Source organism: Wasmannia auropunctata, unplaced genomic scaffold (assembly GCF_000956235.1).
Source record: "Wasmannia auropunctata unplaced genomic scaffold, wasmannia.A_1.0 LD335338.1, whole genome shotgun sequence".
Taxonomy (NCBI): Eukaryota; Metazoa; Arthropoda; class Insecta; order Hymenoptera; family Formicidae; genus Wasmannia; species Wasmannia auropunctata.
Genome location: NW_012027552.1, coordinates 64,834 through 88,170, shown reverse-complemented (window position 1 = coordinate 88,170; position 23,337 = coordinate 64,834). Strand labels below are relative to the sequence as shown.

The window sequence follows — 23,337 nt, the reverse complement described above, 5'->3', positions numbered from 1 at the left end:
AAGAGAGCAGAGAGAAAGCCTGCAGTGTGGATTTGACGGGTAAATACGACAAAGCAGCTGGTGCAAACACCGGGAGAGATGAAAAGATAAATACTTTGTGGAATCTCAGCGCAGAATAGGAATGAATGGAATTTTACAGAATCAACGTTTCAATGCTTTAGATATTCAGAAAATGATCTCCCCGAGTTTATTCGCAATGGCGAAACGCAATAATGTTTCCTGAATTCCTCTTCTTATTCGCGCCGGTCGAAAATCGGATTCGCATCAAGATTATCCACGAAACTATCGAATCATCACGCCACGATCTTCGAACTCATGAATATATATTTGTACGTGCAGAAACGGTCGATCGACCGACGCGTTAACGCGCGCGCGAGAAGTCCGACGTAGACACGACGGCGTTTCGCAGTCTTTCGATGTTCTTATAGAATTAGATTATATTCGCATGTAAATATGTATGTATGTATTATGGGACGCTTGTGTGCATATGTACAAACTTGGCCAAAACGTATACGTAGATGTTAATTGCGTTGATGTGCATCCACACCGAGAGAAAAATTTCTTGTATTTGTAACTATATTTGCAAACTACTATAATTATGATTATTACTACTATAATATTAATAATTATTATTATATGTATAGTTTTATCGACCAATACATATAGTTGACATCAACAAATTTTAAAACTTATTATATATTATAGTTATTATTGCCATAAAAATGGTTGCAATTACCATTATTTAACTATAATTTATAGTCATTTTCGGGGCCAACCATATAATATATTATAGTTATATAAAACTCGAAAATGACTATATATATATTTTTTTTATGGTAATTGCCACCATTTTTATGGCAATAATAACTATATATAGTAAGTTATACATAAGTAATTATATAGTAAGTTTTAAAGTGTGTTGATGTCAACTTATATAGGTATATTGGTTGATCAAACTATGCATACAATTATTATTATTAATATTAGAGTAGTATCTCATAATTGTAGTACTTTGCAAATATAGTTACAAATACAAATAATTTTTCTCCCAAACCGGCGCGCCGCCGCGGCGCGCGCGTGCAGCGAGAGAAAGAGAGAGAGAGCTCTCGATCTACTCGATCAAAATATATACATATCGATCTTCTTTGCGCCTAGGCAATCCTTCCCTAAATAAAAAGAAATGAAACGAGCTATATTTGTTGTAGACAAAATAATAGAGCACGATAAGAGATATTTTGATAAGTCTAAATCGATTGATTTTATCGAGTGATTAAATGGATATCGTGTTTAACGAGCACATCGTTTAACTAATTCGTTGAATAATATGTCATGTGTGAAAAATAATAATGTATCGCATCATTCGCCGAATTGGGTTAAATGCTAGTTTTCGTAAATCCAATTACGTGTGCTGCGACGAACTTAACGCTCGAGCTAGAATGACCATGATTAATACCGATAATTGTATCGTAAACAGATATAAGGTACAAGTTGAATCTATGCTTTCGCGAGAGTTTCAATAGCACTGGCAGGTCCAGTTAATATTAAATGTTGATCGACAAAACTAGTCAATTGTTGAAGCAAAGAGATCTCGACCGAACCGTATTAATTAATGAGCACCGGATCATTTATGCTCAAACTCGATAATTTTCTCCTTTTGTCTCCAACCATAGAGTTTCCTCTTAACAAAAATTTATTTGTTAAATGCTTTCATAATTATATCGGAGAAATAAAGCCTTATATACACGTTAAATAAATGTACAATAAACTTAAAGAATTGTTGCACTATAATCAGGGCTGGGCATATTTCAAATACTTTCAAATACTTTTAAATACTAATTGTATTTGAAATACAATTTGTTTTTTGTATTCCAAATACAATTTCAATCTATTTTATATTTGAAATACTAAAATCCTTGACAACAATTAATAGCAACTTAAACTTTTCTCATATGGCAATTAACGACACTAACTATTTTCGTTTCAAGCAATGTCAAGTCATCAGAGTCAAATTTCATAATCTCACATAAGTAAATAGATTTCTCGTGCGGTTGATACGAGACAATAGGACTATTAAAGAGTGTAAGAGAATGAAACAACTTTCCTTTCTCTCTCTAAAAGTGGAGAGGAGACTGTTTGAGTTTAATATTATATATTATCGTAATTAAAAGATTAAATTAAAAAGTGTTTTGTATTTCAAATAAAAACTTAAAAGTATTTTGTATTTTAAATCGGAAGATTAAAAGTATTTTATATTTTGTTTTGTAATTCAAATACTAAGATTGCTAATATTATTTTTTTTTATTTATTTTGCATTTCAAATACTTTAATAACGTATTTTGCCCAACCCTGATTATAACAATACGGGATATTTATTTAAAACAGATATCTATACTTTTTGATTAAAAATTAAATACGAAATATTAATATATTAAAATTTTCAAATTTTTTAGAAATTAATTCTATTTAATCGTTATGATATCGAATAAGTATATTTTCATGTTAAATTATTCCACAGTAAATTCCACGCGTAAAACTGTCGACGTAAAGTCGAAGCACAAATTATTCATGTTAGCTCTTACTCGAAATTACTGCGCACCGTATCGGAGTAATTGAGTAAGTTCTTACATCAAGCCTCCCTCAACTGCATGTTTTACTAAAAGCCCATCAGCGCCAACAAGTTAATCGTCGAAATAATAGCGATAGCCATTAGCTGTCGACAAGATCTATGGTGTACTACATCTTCATTTTTGCAGCGAGATTCGAAAAAACTTGAGCCCTTAAAAATCTTTTAAAACTACATTCGACAACAGATAGGCAATTTATTTTTCAACCTTTTTTAGTAACTGGGATGTTGAACGAGCGAAGGCTAGATTATAGTGAAAATATTGCGTGCGTTAAATGAGGAAAACAGCCTCGACAGTGTTAAGAGAGGTTGTAAGTGGTTATACCAGAAAGTATTCTCATAAGAATCGGAGTGCGTTGATCGACATTGGAAGAACAGTCGATTGTCTCCTTCGACAGAAAATGATTTTCCCTTTCAGATTTCCCTGCAATTCGCCTATGATAGGGAAGCGTGGGAAGCTTCGTCTGCGACGTCGATGAAATGTCGCGTTGATCCTAAAGTCAATATGTATAACGATACGAATCGACAAATATGGAAAGCTATCTAGCTGAAATCGAAAGTGCACGGGATAGGACGAAAAAATGTATTATTTATTATCACTTCGAGAAAAATGTGTTTATGTAACTTCGATGGCCTAAAGTTTACTGACAAGACACATCAATATCATAGCCATAATTGCGCGCCGTGATTAACACTGATGAAATATAAATAAATTTTTAACAAAACCGAACTATCCACTCTCATTTCACCCTTCTTTTGTTCTGATTTTCTACGTGATAAAATTATTTCTTCAAAATAATAAAACATTTGGAAAATATAATTCACGTGATTAATTTTTACATCTCAGTGATAATCTTTTATTATCTTAATGTATAAATGCAAATTTATGCATTTTATTAAATGTTATTTAATTTGTGACTTTGAACAAGATTTGTAGGAATTTATCGAATATACTTTTATATCCTTCATGTTTGTTTCTTTATTTTCGGGAAAAAATTTTTTTAATTAAAATGATGAATCGAACAAAATAAATTTTGTTTTGTTTTTGTAAAAATTAGATTGAGAGAGCAGAGAATTTCTAAGTATTGAATAGTGATGTCTCCGATAATCGAAATATCTCAAACTAGTTTAGTCCTTCCAGTTTTAACTCACTCAGCAAAAAAAGGGACCGGTTTTCTGTCCTGACCTGCATTCTCACGGTTTCCCTATTGTTCTTCTTGAGAACAGAAACATCAGTTTAACACACGAACTGTCGGCTGTCGCGAATAGCTAGAGCCGTAATATAACTTCCCTAATTTTGACAAACGTAGACTTTATAATCTTTGTAAAGTATTATTTTACTGGAAGAGTTTATTAAAATACATAGAAATATATTTAGATTTTATTAAGAAAAGAATTTTCAAATGTTCGGAAATCACTAGCTGTTTTTAATCACCGAATAAAATACACAATTAGAAGTTTTAAGATATAATGTCATACATTAATCTTTATATATTCAGCTTGTTAGAAAGCTGATTAAATTATTAAAAGATGTAACAGGAGGATTAGAAGAGTTACATCAAATTTCATAAAAATCTGTGAAGTGAAAAATCTTAAAAGTGAAAAGTAACGTTCAATAGTAGCAACGTTATACCAACGCGACACGCTCGACTCTTTCAAATCTCCCACAGAAACTGAGGTCACTAAAGCGATCAATACTTCACGTTACCCAACAAGTGCCAACCTCACGCAGTCTGCCGCAAACTAGTGTTTCGAGCAGAAAACTACCTGTCCCAAGTCAAAATGATAAATAAGGTTGCCGAATAAAATCGTCAAAGATACAAGACATCGCCCTTGGATCTACGATCATCCAGAAAATTTTTCGAAAACAATTTCCCTGCAAAATTTTCCACTCCACAAGATGTCGCCGAGCTCGGTTTTAACCGAGAGGATGGCCGACCTGACGAAGATAGTCGCAGTCGGCGCCAGTTAGGATATCGCGGCGGATGCTCGGAGTATCATATGTGGCTCGCCTACGAAACATTTGTCAACATCGGCCGATAACGCGCAGAAACGCGCGTGGAGGCACAACGCTGCAGTCGCTGACAGCGTCACAACGCAACTTCACAATTATGTTCGCGCGCGCACGCGGCTCGTGCGGACCCGAGCGGCGATTACGTAAAATCGTCGATAATGTGCTCCGACTCGAGTCAGCGAACGGAGTACGCGAGTCGGACACTCCGAGCGAGCGGACACGCGTGGCTGCTACTCCAGTCTCACAGCGGTTGCGTGCACATGCGTTTACTCACGTGGCGGAACGACTGTGCGCGTGTGCACCGCGTATAGCGTTGTTCGGAGCAGATGCGAACCACGTGCGCGGAAGCATTAGCCGAACAGTTACGCGTGATTCTCGTGTATCACTGATTTCATCGATGACTTCGACGGAAGACAAGAGTGCCGAAGGTTATTCGAGTTCGGTGGAAAAGAATAGTAGCGGTGCAGCGGCATGCTAGAAGTAATAAAGATTTCTTCTTCTATCAGATAGTAAAAAACGTTTTGTATTTACGTTGAAATGAAACGGTCCACTCACGTTCTTGATAAAATTTTGTATCGAATTTTGAACATATTTATTGCCGTAATGTGATTACGTTATTTAAATATTTTGTGTTAAATTGATATTCAATATTTCTCACAAGTCAGTGTCAAAATAACACAATTTATAAGTAAGTGAATGAATAACATAAAAATGGAATAGTTTTAAACCGCAAAATTCTAAGACAAATGAATAGAAGATAATTACTTGTTAATTTTACATTTTACAAGTTATATTAATTTTACTGAAGAATAATGTTTTCACAATTTGTTTCCAAGTTGTATTAAAGTGTTACATTTTTTGTATTAATTTTTACATAATGTTTTTGTGTTACCTTCTAACATATTCATCTTGCGTTAAATTAACACAAAAATTTGAGTGGACCGTTTGGGACATGTGAGATGTGTTCAATTTTACACAAATTTTTCAACTGTATAGTAGAGCATTTTGGATCAATGATATCTATTCTCTAAAAGAATTTAAACTGTTTCGCTCAAAGTAATTTGAATCATGTGTGCAAATACGAATTTTTTGTATATAAAACAAAGTTGTAACTTTGGTGCTACAATGTTCCCGTTAATCAAAAGACACTTAATTTACTTTATCCAAATAAACTCACGAATGTTATAAATATGTAAAAATTTCTAAAACATTAATCAACACTTTCTTCATCATGATTTTAAATGTAAGAACTGCTGCAAAGCTCAACTTTAACATTAAACTAACTACTATACTTTTTATATACACACACAGTCAAATTCAAATTCTGTTTAAGGCGGTGCCGGAATTACCGACATTACAGTTATATGAATATCTCCGAATTGACTGAACGGAATTGAAAATCCTTTTACAGGATGGAAATAGACATAAAATTTAGTGGTGGGACGAAAAAATTTGCAGTAAAAACAAAAAACAATAATTTTTTAATTTTTTGTCGTTTTTACTACAAATTTCTTCGTCCCACCACTAAATTTTATGTCTATTTCCATCCTGTAAAAGGATTTTCAATTCCGTTCAGTCAATTCGGATATATTCATATAATTGTAAGGTAATTCCGACCTCTTCCATCGCCTTAATGTATTTTCAAAAATTCAAGAACAAGAAATGCCCGTTTAAGCTTGTTATCGCGCTCATAGATTTTAATCGTGAAATAATTAATAAAACAATTATCTCGTACTTTATCTATATCATTATTAAATCAGTAATAAAGAAATTGAAAACGCAGTTTCGGATAACGTTTACGAGTATCTGTGATTTTACAATAGCGATTAAATAGTGTTATTCAATCAATTTACCATTTTGAAACAATGGTGTGTGTGATAAATAATTTTTAATTATATTATCAGGTAAACCGCGAGCGCGCGAGCGCGCGATCATATATATATCGCTCGTTGTGACATTTCTCAATAACGGTCTCGTCTGAAAGTTAGGCATCTCACTTTTAACATCCAAGTTGCAACATCTAATTATCGTAAGTGTTACGACAATATCTCACTGCGTTCCTACTTATTATATCTGCTTGATATGATTAACTCTCGTTTGACGTACATAACACACACCAATCGACAAATCAGTTCATTGGAATATCGAAACGGAAATGTCATAATTACGAGCTCGTAAATGATAACAGTTTTAAAATAACAATGTAAAAAAAGATTTAATTTCAAAGCTTATCATTTTTTAACTTTTCACACATTTGTATCGGACATCAAAAGCTTTTAATAAAAACACTTTTTTAAGCGAATTTGTAATGCTGCACCTGACAACTTCTAATAATGAATATTCTACCTATAATCTGACAATATTCTAATAATGAAATTCAAAAGCATGCATTAACGTTTAATTTGAGCAACAATTTTCTACGCAGAATGCATCGCGATTAAAACGTAATCGAAATTGTTACGCAATTATCCAAGCAAACATTAGAAAAGATATGAAATTTTTAGATACTGTTTCTTAAATTATGTTCTAAAATTGTATGTTCGATAACGCGCATAATTAACCCGACCTAATGCTAGCACACACAGATAAAATATCCTATCAGCTCGTTACGATCTAGCTCAGCGAGTTTCATGTGGAAATGTGCGTATATCTCGTTTTAATTCGTGAGGTATGCAGCGGTAAAGTAGCGGACTGTGCAAAAATGATGAAACAGCTCAAGAAGAAATTCTCTTGCATCGAAGATTTTTAGTTAAAAGAAAAGAAATGGAGGAACCGGTAGCGACGAGCAGCTATAAAATCGAAGAGGTAAATGCATGACGTTACTATAATATTTAAATTACAGAAATATTATAATATTTAAATTACAGAAATATTCTGTCTTACTTTTTTAAAAGTGTTTCTATATAATAAAGAAAAAAATTAAATATAGTTCTTCATTCTATCTTTGTTTAAACAATTTTTTGATTTTATGTATATTTCATTTAATGTAAACACATTCAATCTCGCATATAAATAGATACCATCTTAATTCAAATATTATCTTAATAATTAAAATATTCATGTGGTTTTTTTTATTTTAAAGTTATTATTATAATTAATTATTATTACATTTTTCTTTTGTAATGCACAATGTAATACAATTAATTATGCAATGTAATACAATTAATTAGCTCGGGACTTTAATTTTTAGATCTTAAATATTTTTACGACGTTTTCGTCAGAAAAACTTCATAATTTTTTACGAAACTATAATCCTTTTTTTATATAACTATAGAAAAATAAATAATCAGGGATTGGAAGTAACTCGTTACTTGTAACGCTGTTACCGTTACGGTTACTTTTTTGGTAACGGGTTGGTAACGATGTTATTTTATTTTATTTTTTTTTATAACTGTAACGGTAACGTAATTATATTTTTTCGGTAACGGTAACGAATTATACAATTATTTTTTATCGTTACTTTTTGTATTTTGAACTTTTTGCATTTATTTATGACAAAATTTTCGTATGTATATATTTAATCTTCAGTTTTTAAGTATTTACATAGTATACTCTTATTTTAAGACTATTTTAAATAATATCTCCTTAATTGCTCATACGTTCTTTGTACTTGACACCGAACAGTTCGATTTTAATTTCTCTCTCACTCATCATTGAAATCTTTGTTCTGAAATCTGCGATTTAACTTTGTTATCGTAAGTTTTTAATTTTTATGTACATTAGTTTTAATTTTTTACATCTTTGTTGTAATAATAATTGTATGGTTCGTCCTCTTTTTTAATAGTTGACTCTAATAACGACGTTTTAATCCTCGCCAACTAATCGACCATTCCTTTGTTTTTTAGACACCAGACAATTTGTGCTGGAACGAAGATTTCAATCTCATTACACTGACGACTGTTCATAAATTTTAACGCATTTTATTAAAATTGACTCTACAAATGTAACGCATTAATTTATATATTGTGGTCTTATGTTTTAATTGTAATTCGTTGAGGTGGCTGAAGAAGACCAGTCTAGGTCAAAACATGTACCACGTATAGCGTCCAAGTATATACCGATGATTATTAATTTATGTATGTATAATGCTTATAATTATTTAAAATAATTTTGTTATAATAAAAACACTGCCTCGTTTAAATAAGCTTGTTAGTTTGGCCTATTGATAATTTATTTTTCATCTTAAAATAGTTTAAAACATTTATTGTGAAAAATATCAGCTAAATTGCATTTTAAGATTGAAAATTTAATTGGCGCGTAGTTTGTAAAATTGGTTATGTATATATATTTCGAAATATTAAGCAGAAAGCTGGAAGCTCTAGCTCATATCGAAAAGGCCTTCATTTTTCTAGTTATTTTATATATCGGTCTAGTGTCATTGTTGTATTGCTTTTATTAATATTAAAACAAAAAATTGCATCTTAAATTATTTAGACTGATCTTATTTTAGCATTAAAAAAGTAACAGAAAAGTAACGAATCGTTACTTTTTAAGTATAACGGTAACGATAACGAATTACTTTTAAAAATCAGTAACTAGTAACGGTAACTAATTATTTTTTTAACTCGGTAACGAATAACAAGTTACTTTTAACAACTTTTAACAATAACTAGTTAGTTTTAAAAAGTAACTTTCCATTCCTTGTAAATAATCATCAACAAAAACAAAGCAATAATTAAATAATTAGTAAAGCGCACGATAGTGTTCATTGAAAAGAGAAGATAAAAGTTATATCAGATAGATAAAAAGCGTTTTTCAAGTCGTTATGTTTGTATACTGTAATTTAGCTTTTAGGTATTCCAGCGTTATAAAAGCAATCTGTTAAAATCTTATTACTTTATAATTGTTTTATAACACGTTCGAAAATTTTAAAATGCTTTTACATTATTAATTATCAGTATATACATTGTGATTTCCTGTTTTCCTTTATAATTAATTTAAAGAAAGAATAAAATAAATGTGAAGAAAATTATAAAGCCTAACTGCATAAAGAGTCTCGTAAAAGTACTATAAGTATTGAACGCTATTAGTATTTCTTTTTTAGATACGATATTGCAGATAGGTCGAAAGATCAAAATTAAATAGAACCATAACATAAGCGATAGTGAAATGAAAACAGTGACTGCGACTGACTATAATGACTGACTACGTTGTCACACTGCGTGATACATGATACTGAATGCGTTTTATATGTATATGCACGTAACAGAGAATGTATTTATATAAATGATTTATTAATACTAAATTGTGTAACTGTGTGATTATAATTAAAATTTTGTTTCTTGTTTTTATCGTTGTAAGTTTTAAAAAAATGTAAAAAAATGTCAACTATATATTTTAATTTATTCGCTTGTTTTAGTTTTGCGAAAGTGCATGCTTTTTTGTCTATTTATCTATAAAAGCTTTTATACACTATAAAATTTATTATCGTTTTAACATACATGTTGCTAATAAATAAAGCTGTTTCAATATTCATTTTGCAATTTCCAGGCGACGCCGCCACGGACGGAAGCTTCTCACAGAAACAGGATGTGTCGAAAATACTTCGGATGGATAAAATATGTATCAGTAGAGCCGACTATGTGGCTCTACATGATGGCGTTTACGTTTACATCGATCGTTGAGCAAGACTTTTTTAGGTATAAAGCGTGTCGAGTGGACCACGGTTACTCTGAGGAAGTCTGTATGAAGCTAAACGATGATGATAATAAAGCGATAAAGACTAAAGTACAGGTAAATATTGTATACCATATTTAAAATAAAAGAGAAGAGAGAGAGAGAGAGAGAGAGAGAGAGAGAGAAGGGGAAAAGGCAAACACATTATACGGACAAATTATCGAAGTTAAGTTTAATCCCCGTACAGCACAAATCTTCAAAGAACATTCTAAAAGAATATCTTTCGTCCTTAGGATTGCCACAAATTCTTCATTCTAAAATTCCATGACTTTTCCATAATTTCCAGACAAAATTTCATAATTTTCCCTGACTTTCAATAATATTAAAACATTTTTTTGTATAAAATAGAAAAGAGTTAGGCCAATAAACGAGCAAAACTTTTTTGGTTGATTAATTAATACAAAAAATTTTTAATAATTAACAAATTAATGAAACGTTTCGGCTTACTTAGCCATCATCAGCCATCATACAATTTTACATTACAATTAAAATTGATATTATCGGCGCAATTTAAGTTAATAGTAGGACGCATTTTAAGGTCAGCGTATTAATCAAGTTATAATTATAAAATAATTACCGCTCGTATGCATAAAACAATAAAATCTTAGATTTTATTGTTTTATGCATACGAACGGTAATTATTTTATAACTTGATTAAATTGCGCCGATAATGTCAATTTTAATTGTAATGTGAATTTGTATGATGGCTGATGATGGCTAAGTAAGCCAAAACGTTCCATCAATTCGTTAATTATTAAAAATTTTTGACCTAACTTTTTTCTATTTTATTGTTTTATACATACGAGCGGTAATTATTTTATAACTTGATTTTTTTTATATTCCGTCTTGATTTGGAAACTGTTAAATATTTTGTTGAGAGCGATTTAACATAGCAATGTAAATTACTACTACTATTGTTGACATTACTTGCACTTAATTGTTAAGTTGTTAGTATTTCTTTATCTTTTTCTTTTATATATGCGCACAATTTTTTTCTTCTGCTTAGAATATAATTCAATATAAGGAACATGTAAATATAATTTCTTTTTAATAAAAGCTAAATCTTGTTTACTGGAATCTCTGACTTGCTATTATACAAAGGTATACGTAGTTTTAAAAGAAAAATTACAAAAATGAAGTTAATTTTAATTTTATTAATTTATTTATAAATGACACAAGAAACTTAGAAGTAAGTTAAAAAAAACAGTTTTAAATAAATTGAAAATTCTAATGCTCTTATAGTGAAGCATTTTAAATCTCTATTAAAAAGAGAATTTATTACATTAGCTAACAAAACTATATAAGTGTGTGATATACGCATATTAAACTTCTTTAAAGCAAGAATTTTAATTTTCCAGAAAATTTTGTAAAATTCCCTGACTTTCCTCTGACTTCCATGACCATTTTCAATTTCCCTGACTTTTCCCTGATTTCTCTGATTTCCAGTTTTGTGGCAACCCTAGTCCTAAGAACGTTCTCAGGATGTTCCTCGGATAAAGTGGGACAGCTCATTAAACTAAATTTATTTTTTTTCGGAACAAGTGCTTGCTTATCAAGTGCAAATATTCAGCTTGAGAATAATACTAATTACTTTATAGTACTCTTGTACGTATCTCATTTGCGATTAGAATGCGAGAAGCTTATTGATCAAAGTAGATAATCATGCAGCACAACTTAGCTGTTATCAAAGCAAACATATTTGTCAAACTATAATATTAGCGTAAGATATCCACGCATCGAAAATGCGAGTCACGTTAGAGAATATACCATTCTTTTACATTTCACACACATACGTATATTTTATTTTACGAAAGTTTATTTAGTGAAAATTAAATAAAACGCTTCAGAGCTAGTAAGTCAACTTTACACATGACATCATTTCAACTGTCTTTTTCATCGCATTCATGACAAGCGCTTTCGCTTTGCTGAGACAGTAATTGACTTTCACTCTTCAATTACGTTTCATTAAGAAAAAATTGTCTTGCAGATGACCGTCGCAGAGTTCCATCAATGGAACGACATTGCCGGACATGTAGTGCCTATTATCTTGGCGATGTTCTACGGCAACTGGAGCGACCGGCGCGGACGTAAATTGCCGCTCCTCCTCGGCCTGACGGGCAAACTGATTTACTCTTTCATGATCGTGATCAATTCCATGATGGACACTTGGAATCTGAACATGATCGTGTACACGGCGACCCTGCCGATGAGCTTACTGGGCGCCGACGTCGCGATCTTCGCCAGTTGCTTCGCGTACATATCGGACGTGAGCTCCGTGCAGCAGAGAACCATGAGAATCACGATCTTGGATGTCGCTTATCTCAGTACTATGCCGTCGGGTAGGGAGACGCATGCTCAACAAACTTTTTCCACTAATGTATAATTATTTAAATAGCAATTAGCAAGAATAAATAAGCTTCGACGATGAATAGATCCAGCAAGCACAGATTATAACTACAATGTTGCGGCAACATTGTAATATTTCTGCAATATATGTAGCTGGAATGTTACAATGTTACAATACTGCAACATTGCAGTTATAATCTGTGCTTGCTGGGTCATTCATCGTCGAAGTTTCTTGCTAATTAGCATTGTAACATTCCAGCTATATTGCAGAAATATTACAATGTTGATATTGCAATATTGTAGTTATAATCTGTGTTTGCTGGAGAAGAACATAAATTTTTAAGACGTCTTCTCTAGACTTCTTTTATATCGTTTAGTAAATACTTGTATATTCATTCTAAAATTACTTTTTCCGTAAACGATTTTTGAACCATTAAAATTAATGGATTGTCGATGATTGCATATTGTTGATTGTTGGCAACATTGTTCTGCCATTTTTATGTCTGCGGTTATGTAAAAGAGTCTTTGCAATTTTCATTGATGTAATATGTCAACAATCCTACAGGTTTTCTTTTCGTTCGCAGGAGTTGCACTTGGATCTTACGTGTTCACACACCTGGTCAACAGGCCCTACACGATTATGTTCGCCGTAAACGTGACTTTGCTCTTGCTGTCGCTTATTTATTCGTTCGTGTGGCTCAAGTGGCAAACGTCACCGCGGCAACAACCGCTTTCGGGTGCCAACTGGCTGCTCGACTTCTTCGACATGAGACACGTCGCCACGACAATGCGGACGTTGGTGAAGTCGAGGCGCAATCATGGCAAATTGCATCTGTGGTTACTCCTGCTCGCGATGTGTCTGTATACGTTCCAGAGAGACGAGAAACCCAAGAGCCAGATGTACACTTCACTAATCTTCAACTGGAACGTGACAGATTTTAGTAACTTTAAAACGTTCCAATCGTCTCTCTTCGTATTAGGTCAGTATAGTTTGACGTAGACTTTAATTCAAATTGGTTGAATTGACATTTCGCGAATTTAACGATATCAATCCGCAACGTGTTTTGTGGAACGTGAGTGAAAGGAGAAATTTCTTATCGAAATCGCAAGAGCTTTCACTTCCGATCGCTAATTTATGGTCTTGATTATATGAACGATAATAAACAAGTTATTAACCTAATTGCGCGAAATTGAAATCAATCTTATAAAAGGCTTGATTTTTCGATTACGAGAATGTACAAGAGAGATTATTATTATTATACTATCGTATAAATAAATTTGAAAAAAAATTTAATGTTATTTAAATTTTTTTCTAATTTTTAAGTGTTATTTTTGGATGCCTGAATTTTTTTATATTTACATTTTTTATAACTATTATATAAACCTTTCAAATAAAATCAGAGCTAAATATTATCAGTATAAATAATCAAAAACAAAGGCGATGGGAGTTTAACGCAGTAAACGGTGCCCAGTTAATAAATGTATACCATTATGAGGTCATGAATTGAAAATATGTATTTAAAAATTATAAAATTAAGAAACGCAAACATTTCGACTAATATTCTAGCCATTCTCAGTGCGTAATAATGAATAATTTAAATATAAATAGTTAAAATAAATAAACAGCACACAATAAAATTACGTCATGTTGTATGTACGTATATATTATCAGTATATATGTAGTTTACAAGAAGCATATAAATATTTAAAATTCTATTAGAAACACGAAGACATAAAGTATAAAGTATTTAAAAGAATTTTGTTTCAACAGCAACGCTAATTGGAGTGCCTGTCATGAGTAAATTATTAGGAATGAAGGACGTTTTCATTATAGTGGTTGGAGCGATAGCGCACGCATCTGGGAGAATAGTATTTGTTTTAGCGAACCGGCCGGAATTATTTTACGTAGGTAAGTAACAGATCTTATATCTTTCTCGATTATGTATTGAAAAAAATTGTGAATATTATACAGTGCCATTATTATTCAAACTCTTTTAAATGAAGATATTACACGCATACATTTTTGAATTATAAAGTAATCAAACGTTTTGTTTTATATATTTTATAATAATTATTTTGCAGGTGCCGTTGTCGCTGCGTTAGGTCCAGTAGTAGCTCCGGTACTTAGGTCTATGACCTCGAAACTTGTGCCTGTGGAGGAGCGAGGTGCATAAAATAACCATTACATCTATATTTTTACACATAGATTGAAACCGGTTTAATTCCGATAGATCAGTGGAGATATAATTTCAACCTACTGATGCCATATTGACATGGAAGATATACTTTACATACAGAATTTGAATAAGGGATATATCATATGTCAAAATTAGATCTCTCATCTAATACCGGTCTCAATTTTTTGTGCCACACTGATTTTTTTTCTTTTTTGTGACAAAAAGATAATTTTTGTTCTTCAGGAAAGGTATTCGCGATGCTTGCCGTATGCGATAACGCAGTCCCGTTATTTAGCGGGACTTTATATTCCCAGATTTATAACGCCACAATAAAAACAGCACCGAACTCTTTTTATTGGCTGACAGTCGCCACGCAGATCACCGTGCTTCTGCTAATTTTGTAAGTGATTTGCAATTTTCTTAGATGATATTTTTTCGTACATCAATTTTTCTATCTCGATTAAAAATGTATTAGAAAATTCTTGATACTTTACTTAATTCGAGTAATCTAATTTTAACGAGTTATAATTTTTTTCAGAATAATCCATTTTTCATCGTGGTCTAAGCACGCGACCGAGGAACAGGATTATATTGATGAGACTGTGGCTCCATCTCTTTCAAATAATATTGAAACTAGCTCGTCGAGTAACGTAACGACCTAATCTTAGCGAGCATGTGATAAGATAACTGCCTTATATACGTAATGCATCCAAAGGTCATATGTCGTTAAATGCTGACGTTTCATCTTATCGAAAGAAATATGTAAACACATATAATCATTTATAGCTTATAGAATTTTCAGGAAATTCCATTTGAAATGAGCTCAAACTTATTGCGTGATGTATTTTTAAGTATCGATTATTATTGTTGATTAATTCTCAGGAAGATTAATATAAAATTATAATTTTGTACGTTAATCTTGCGATAGAATAATTTTTTGAATAGTTTAATTAGAAATATTTGTTTGTAATAAGACTTTAGAAATATTTCAAGTGTAATCACAAAAATATAAATTGTAATTTGGGAAATATTATACGTTATGATAAATATGTCGCGCGCAATAAAAATGTTTGTGGTGTTGTTAAGATATCAGTATATATTTTTGACATAAAATAATTTTGCATAACGTAATTTTGTACTCAAAATAATAATTCCAAATGCAAAGGCTTGATTCCTTGATGAATTTAGAACTAGACTGAGAGTTGTTAGATTGTATAAATTGTACAAATTATAATATAATAAATACGTGTCGTTACGGTGTAGTATTATATATATTATTAAGTTTTATTTGTATATTTTCTAACAATAAGATTAGATTATATTTTTATATTACATCATTTTATGTGGATATATTTATATTATTAATTAGATTTATTCTGAACTGTACTTTTGCAAGAAACATGTCTGCTACTGTAATCGATGAGCAAACAGTGATAGATACTTTATATTTTTTCTTATCAATTACTTATTCATCGAAATTGAAAAAAACAAATTATACGCGGAATTGTTTAGCTGACACGATTGATCATGACGACAATTCGTTTTTCCGTGAAATACGCGTAATGTGATTTTACTAATAATTAAACGTGACTCACGAAACGATCGCAATTAAGAATTGCGAATAAAAATTCATTAACATATCATTGACGTATGTCTGGAATTACGTATCTCTGAAAAGATATTAGCATGATTAATTTCGCGTTTGTAAATCAAAACACGCATTTTAAAATAGATAATAGCAATTATAAGATTTCTTCAAACGCAATGCATTTTTTACCTTTACAGAATATTCCGACACTTATTAATATTTAAAAAAATTAATATAAAATACAGATAAGATAGGACATTTGATGATTTCCATCAGATTATTGTTTGAAAAGTACTGTCTGTATCTTATTTTAGAAAATAAGAAAAATAAGAATAATTAGACAAAAATAATAAGAATCATATAAAAGCATAGAAAAAATTTTTATCGCAAGTTTTTACGTATTCAATATTAAATATTTTGCTAATTCTATATCCAGCTTTCGACTTTCGAGTTAAGATTTATTTCTAATTAATTTATAAAATAATGTTTCTCATTATCAATCTCTACAAAAAAAATTGATTGACCGGGAACTTTTAATTTGAAAATCTTAAATCGCGTGTCTCACTACCAAAACCTCTTTTAACATTCTCTCCTTAAAATAAAATAATCTTCTTTGTTAGGATGTTACTAGCGTAAACAGCAAAAGACCAGTAGGACTGGTTTTTGGAATTATAATTCGTATTTACACAATGTTTCGAATAATTCTATAGGAAAACTACCATATCCATTAGTATTCAACGTGCGCAAATATGTCAAGGACCTGTGTTGGCTAATTGTCATCGTTTGAATTTTCGGTGCAGAGAATATCTTGTGTCCTCCTAGAACTCAATTCTTTGCGGACACAATTCTAAGAAAATAAAACATTAAAAAACGTCTGTCGAATGATTCTTTGATAAGGGAAATTTTTTTTACGGATCAGTATTTTAGGTAATTCATATCTATATCTTTACTCAGTATTTCAGATAACTAACTCATATCTCTTTATTCTATGAAAAAGAATGAAAAATTCAGCTCTGGAAAATCAAGTCACGCGATCAAATCATCGGTTATGTATATCGAATCAGTATCGGCTTGTTCTATCGATAAAACGTTATTTTACCTTCACAAGCTCATTCACGCAAAGATCATCCACTATACACGTACATTTCTTTAATAAGTACCATATTAGAATTGTTAAATCTACATTTTATAAACAATTTTATAAACAAAAAATGGGAAAACGCTAATAACAGTCAAAGCGCGGATCTTGGTGCTAGATAATATTGTAACATGTGAATATTACAATTCTCGGTTAAATAAACCGCGGCGCACCGCATAATCGTCGGACTTTCAACGCAGCTCTAAACCGAACATATTATAATATTATCGAGCACCAAGATCTGCTTTGACCGTCGTTGGCATTTTCCCATCTTAATTGTTCGTAATCATTCCACAATCTATCCTGATACTTATCACGGAAAGATTTTGCTGGATACAGATCAGAAAATCATTTTTGTTGGACAATTAAAATATAATTTTGTTGGAAAGTTAAAAATGATAATCATTTTTAACTTTCCAACAAAATTATATTTTGATGGTCCAACAAGAATTATTTCAGATCTGTATCCAGCAAAATTTTTAAACGTTCTAGCAAGATCATTCTCTCCGTGTAATTATCTATATTTTATCTTCTTTATACATCTGCAGAAACCTGTATTTTATCATACTTTTTATTGCTCCGTTTTCTTCGTCATATACATATGCTGCATCTGTCCTTGAATAATTGTATAACTGTAATCGTGACAATCGTATAGTTCTCCAATATAATCGCAGTTAAACCCGCTAATAATTCATTTGCGCGCATATACGCTGCAATACGCAAATTTAATCATCAGACAAAGTCTCCCATTTCTAATCACGTTATACAACAATTGCTCGCACCGCTGCGCACAGAAATATGGATTAACTCTCTGCCTTCCTCTTCCGCGGTCTATATGCAATGACGCGCATCTGTCCGATTGAATGCTGCGATGCTATAGCACGAATTATAAAACGTAAAGTCCGACTTTGTTGGCTGGCAATTCCTTGGACACGCGCGCACATATCGGCGATATCGCTTCTCACGTACATACGTGTCCTGACCCGAATATCCACCTCTTAAAATCCACCGCATATAAAAAGTCTGCCGACATTTGAAGATGCGTATTGTTCGTTTCGAGCATCGCTTCGTCAAGGGACATCCGATTAGAGCTCCGACATATCATGGTAATACGCAGCAAACACGGAAAGAACGATTTTGTGGAAAGGTCTAAAAATTTTGCTAAAAACAGATCCGAAAATAATTTTTTGTTGAATCATCAAAATAATTTGTTGAAATGTTAAAACTGATAAGTATTGCTATATCAAACATTTTGACTATTCTAGCAATCATTTTGACTTTCGCGCAAAATTATTTTGATTGTTGAACAAAAACTATTTTCAGATCTAGATTCAGCAAAATTGTTCTTTCCGTGAACAAATTTTCGCTTGTTATAAAAAATAAATGAAAAAGATGTGGAGATAATTAATTGTACGTAAATGCCGTAACACGTCATTGGAAAATGGAGCATTATAATTGTTCTCACCGTTTAATATAATATGTTTACGTCATGCAGAAATAGGAGACTCAGCTTTATCAAATCTGCATATTGCGCATACAAAATTAATTATTAATAAATTGAATTAATCAACTGGCACACATACCAAGAGAAGGAAAATTCTACACGCAATTGATTAAAAAAAAAAAAAAAAAAAGAAACAGAAATACGATTGATATCAATGTATCAATGCTTCTATCACAATCCATGTTATAAGCGCTCCTAGCATAACTTTCATGAGTAATAACTCGTATCGAGCTCTTGATCTATTTTTCATTAATACGAAATTACGGGTTTTACTGCGCGTAAACATGGAAAATCACAGCGGCGATAAAAACGATAAAGTCGGACGAATGCATTATTCACCGCGGCTAACACGATTGTCTGTCGTCAGCCTTCGTCGAATTTACTTGCAAATGAAATAAGATCGTTCGGTTTTCTCCTTCCGGATGCTCGGTTGATTTCAACGCCGCGGACGACGTTCTGCATTCGAACGAGCACTGCGAGCATTCCCCTCACGAAGCTTATATATTGGACGAAAACACACATTAAAGAATTTACGGTGTGTGAACCCGTTCTTTCTTTTACAATTAGTCAAAATATACCGCGCGAAAATGTCTCTTTGGTAACGGTAATTAATAACGGCATAATTATGATTGTGACACAGCAATTTATGGCTGATGCGATGCGCGACAAAGTCACTCTTCCTTTAATATGCTCGTCCGTTTGCTGGCGAGAAATTAAAAAAAAAGAAGCTATCTATTTTGTAACGATATCCCATTTAAATGAGAAGCGGCCAGTTATTATAAATTCTCAGAAAAAACGCAGGCAGTAACTAGAGGTGTGCGAATAGTTCGAATTCGAATGCGATTAGTATCGAATCGAATCACAGGAGAGTCGATTCGAGTTCGTTTTCGAATCTGCAAGATTCGAAATCAAACAGTTCGAGAATTTCAAATCAACAATGGTTCGATTTCGAATCGATCATCTATTTTATTTGGTTCATTTACATCTCCCGCACGACCAATTATTCTTATCTAATAAATAAGTATTTTTGATATATGTAGGAGTGACCGGGGCTGATTGATACATGAGGCACGTTGATACATTTAAAAATTGCTGCAAAATGACAAACGGTAATATTATATAAAAAATACAGTATTTCCGCAAAAACATTGCAGTCATGCAATAAGATATTTTGGACTGAATAACATATTTTCAGAAATAAAAAATAATTTCAGTTTTTGGTAGCCAAAAGTAAAATAAATCAGCGATATATTAAATGTTATATTTATAAATCTGCTTATTGTATTATAGTTCCAACTATTTTTTTAGAATCTTTACTTTACAAGTAATAACTTACTTATATTAACATTTTAAAATATATTTTTTGCTTAAGCAACAATTAAATTGTATAAATATGGTAAGTCGGGACTGGTTGTGACGGGGTATGTTGTTACAGTGTTTATTTTTATTTTTAATTGAAACAAATTTAAAATAATGTTGCATTTCTGTAGTCTTTCTTAGTGCAATCTTATATTTATATTTTTTTCCACTGTGATTTATGTAAGAGAAAGACTGATAAACATTTATGTTTATATCATTAATGTTACATTAATGTGTATATTTTATTTGAAAATTATAAATAAAGTTATGTTATGCACAATTTTTTGTATTTTCTTCAATTAAATGCGTTATATTTTGAAATCTGCAGGATGTGTAACAACTAATTCTAGTAATTATAACAATTGACCCCGTATATGGGACCGGTTGTTACAAGTTGCATTACTTTATATTTTCCATTAATACAACAAAATTAATTACATTATTAAATTATAAAAATAATTTCTATGTTGTTGAAGCATGTGACTATTGAAAAATATCTTTGCGGTATTTATTTTATTTATTAGTTACATGTGAAAATATCATTTAAAAAACTGTATCAATCAGCCTCGGTCTCCCCTGATGTATTCATATAGATTAATAAAATATTTGAAAGCAGTCTAACTATTTGTGTATACACATGTTATTAATATTTTCCAGTTCAAAATGTCACATAAGATTATAATTCTTTGTAATAAGATGTAAATCGAAACAGGTTATCACACGGAAAGAACGATTTTGTTGAAAGATTTAAAAATTTTGCTAAATACAGATTTGAAAATAATTCTTGTTTAATCATCAAAATAATTCGTTGGAAAGTTAAAAATTATAACCATTGCTATAAAATGTTTTGATATTCTAGCAATCATTGTGACTTTCCAACAAAATTATTTTGATTATAGAACAAAAATTATTTTCAAATCTGGATCCAGCAAAATTGTTCTTTCCGTGCAGTTTATTTAAATCATTGCGTAAAGTAATGTAAATTATAAGTTTTGATATTTATTACGTTTAAATTAACATGTAATGTTAATCTGGGAAAATTTCGAACATGTTACAAAAAATTCGATTTAATTCGAATCGACCATGTAAATGCTTTATTCGCGTACCTCTAGCAGTAACTTTATATTCTATCATACTTTGTTTTTCATGTATTAAATTTAATATATAAAATCCTTTATGCGTTGCCCATGAGATACTTCAACGGAAACAGACCTATCATCTCTATTTGAACAATTTACAGTTACGACTAAAATAAATAATCGTACTTTAGCAAGTGACAGTTTATAAATTCACGACAAATCCCCCCCCCCCCCCTACTCCTCCGTTCAACTGCAATTGCAGTGCAATCTAATTGAATGTGAAGACGCAGTATAAATATTGCATACATTACGTGACTTATTTATCCCTCGGACTGACAGTTTGCATAGTTCAAATAGTCATAGAGAAAGTAACGTTCAATCCACAACGTGCTTTTTATCGTGCATCGGCGAGTAGCAATTTAGACGATCGGTAGAGAGTAAAAGTTCACACCATCGGGATGCCTGAACGGGAAACAAATTTTTCTCCAGAGCGCACATGCAAAGTGCGAAAGTGCCACATTAAGAATTGTTCTAATCATCTACCGGCCGGCAAGAAAAACAGGTAAAACTAGTTGGTTAGATCATATTTCAGGCTAAATTGTGGCAGAGTTGTAAAACATTCCATCGGTTTAAATTGCAAAAATGAAGGATAGTAATAACAGTATTCTTCGTCATTCCGTCTCAAGAGAGAGAGAGAGAGAGAGAGAGAGAGAGAAATCGTAAAGATAATAATTATTACTCTATTTCAGTAACAACATTTGCTATTCGTAAAACTTCGAAAATTTGAAAAGCGCCGTGATACGAATTGAATTATTGCGTACGAAGCATCTTATAGCTTTACGTAATCGCCATTAAAAGTGACGGTGCGTATTTCAAACGATGCGTCTCCGCTTCCAGATCTCGCTGAGAAAAGTCGTTATCATTGCGGCAGCTTTAATAGCCATCGCTGCGTTTGCGCACGCGATATCGACTCCCGGGCCTGCAGTCGCATCCGGAGCTATTACGATCTATCCGATACCCCAAAGGCCGGGATACGCGCCGAATCCATGGATCTACCCGAAACCTACCACGGTGCAGCCGGGGCGATAAACGTGGATTCCAGGTTGTTCCTTCACGCATCGCGCGCATATTTCGCAAAGTTGACTTTGTAACCGTCCTCTTTTTCGACTCGTAAACACGCTAGTTTATTTCTAATTCAACGTATACCTTTTTCGTCTCAAAATCGCCAGTTGAAATTAAAATCAATAATTTAATGACTGGTGATTTATATTCACCTGCGCAATTAGTAATATGACAAATATATTCATGATTAATTTGAGAGAATATTTGTTGTTATTTTGATTAACATTTTCGATATGAATAAGTAAATTATGTTACAAAATTGTAAAACTTTGTTAAATTGTATTGGAATATATTGTATATTAAATTTAATTACTCAGTCAGTCTTACAAGTAAAAAAAAATGTTGTACAAAGATATGAATAAAAGCAAGATATAATGAATTCAAAATATGAATATATTATCCAGATCGATGTAATAATTTATACATTAATAAATACATTCCTCAAATTCCTGTTACTTACTCCTTTTATATTACTTGTGTTAATTTTGTAATTAATATCGTAATTGGTACTTTTTTAATTTAAATTCAAGTAAAAACCTACAGGTTACTCGTATTATTCTGAAAAGTCTTACAATTGTAATCTCGACAATAAGAAAGGATTTACTTGCGCATTGACAAAAGGCGGTCCTTAACTATATTTAGACGCTCGTTTCTTTCTTGCCATAAGGTAATAGCTTTTGGACTGTTCTCGTTAGAATGCTATGGAGATAT

At 31.7% G+C, this 23,337-nt stretch overlaps 2 protein-coding genes across 14 annotated transcripts; both read left to right on the top strand.

Annotated features, from left to right (window-relative positions):
• The first annotated feature begins 4,581 nt into the window (after positions 1 to 4,581).
• Positions 4,582 to 15,796, top strand: LOC105457213 (proton-coupled folate transporter). 13 transcript variants are annotated; one of them, XM_011701748.1, is made up of 10 exons: positions 4,582 to 5,117; positions 6,542 to 6,666; positions 7,314 to 7,442; positions 10,128 to 10,370; positions 12,301 to 12,652; positions 13,244 to 13,639; positions 14,431 to 14,568; positions 14,742 to 14,825; positions 15,080 to 15,236; positions 15,375 to 15,796. In XM_011701748.1, the coding sequence occupies exons 3-10, from the start codon at positions 7,401 to 7,403 to the stop codon at positions 15,496 to 15,498; spliced, it is 1,536 nt and encodes a 511-aa protein (XP_011700050.1). In that variant the 5' UTR covers positions 4,582 to 5,117; positions 6,542 to 6,666; positions 7,314 to 7,400; the 3' UTR covers positions 15,499 to 15,796. The 13 variants fall into 13 exon arrangements, with proteins under 13 accessions (XP_011700050.1, XP_011700048.1, XP_011700045.1 ...); XM_011701746.1 differs by having other exon boundaries at positions 7,306 to 7,442; XM_011701743.1 differs by having other exon boundaries at positions 7,255 to 7,442.
• Positions 15,797 to 18,435: 2,639 nt separating this feature from the next.
• LOC105457212 lies at positions 18,436 to 23,012 on the top strand. The gene is made up of 2 exons (XM_011701736.1): positions 18,436 to 18,668; positions 22,402 to 23,012. Exons 1-2 carry the CDS (start codon positions 18,602 to 18,604, stop codon positions 22,653 to 22,655), a joined length of 321 nt encoding a protein of 106 aa, XP_011700038.1. The 5' UTR covers positions 18,436 to 18,601; the 3' UTR covers positions 22,656 to 23,012.
• The last annotated feature ends 325 nt before the right edge of the window (positions 23,013 to 23,337 follow it).

Bases quoted from the DNA above. Each gene is read 5' to 3' on its own strand.
- LOC105457213 (XM_011701749.1), top strand. From the start codon at position 7,401: ATGGAGGAACCGGTAGCGACGAGCAGCTATAAAATCGAAGAG. The intron at 12,653-13,243 runs GTAGGGAGACGC...TTTCGTTCGCAG, and splicing joins TCTCAGTACTATGCCGTCGG to GAGTTGCACTTGGATCTTAC. The intron at 15,237-15,374 runs GTAAGTGATTTG...AATTTTTTTCAG, and splicing joins ACCGTGCTTCTGCTAATTTT to AATAATCCATTTTTCATCGT.
- LOC105457212 (XM_011701736.1), top strand. From the start codon at position 18,602: ATGCGTATTGTTCGTTTCGAGCATCGCTTCGTCAAGGGACATCCGATT. The intron at 18,669-22,401 runs GTAATACGCAGC...CTCCGCTTCCAG, and splicing joins TAGAGCTCCGACATATCATG to ATCTCGCTGAGAAAAGTCGT.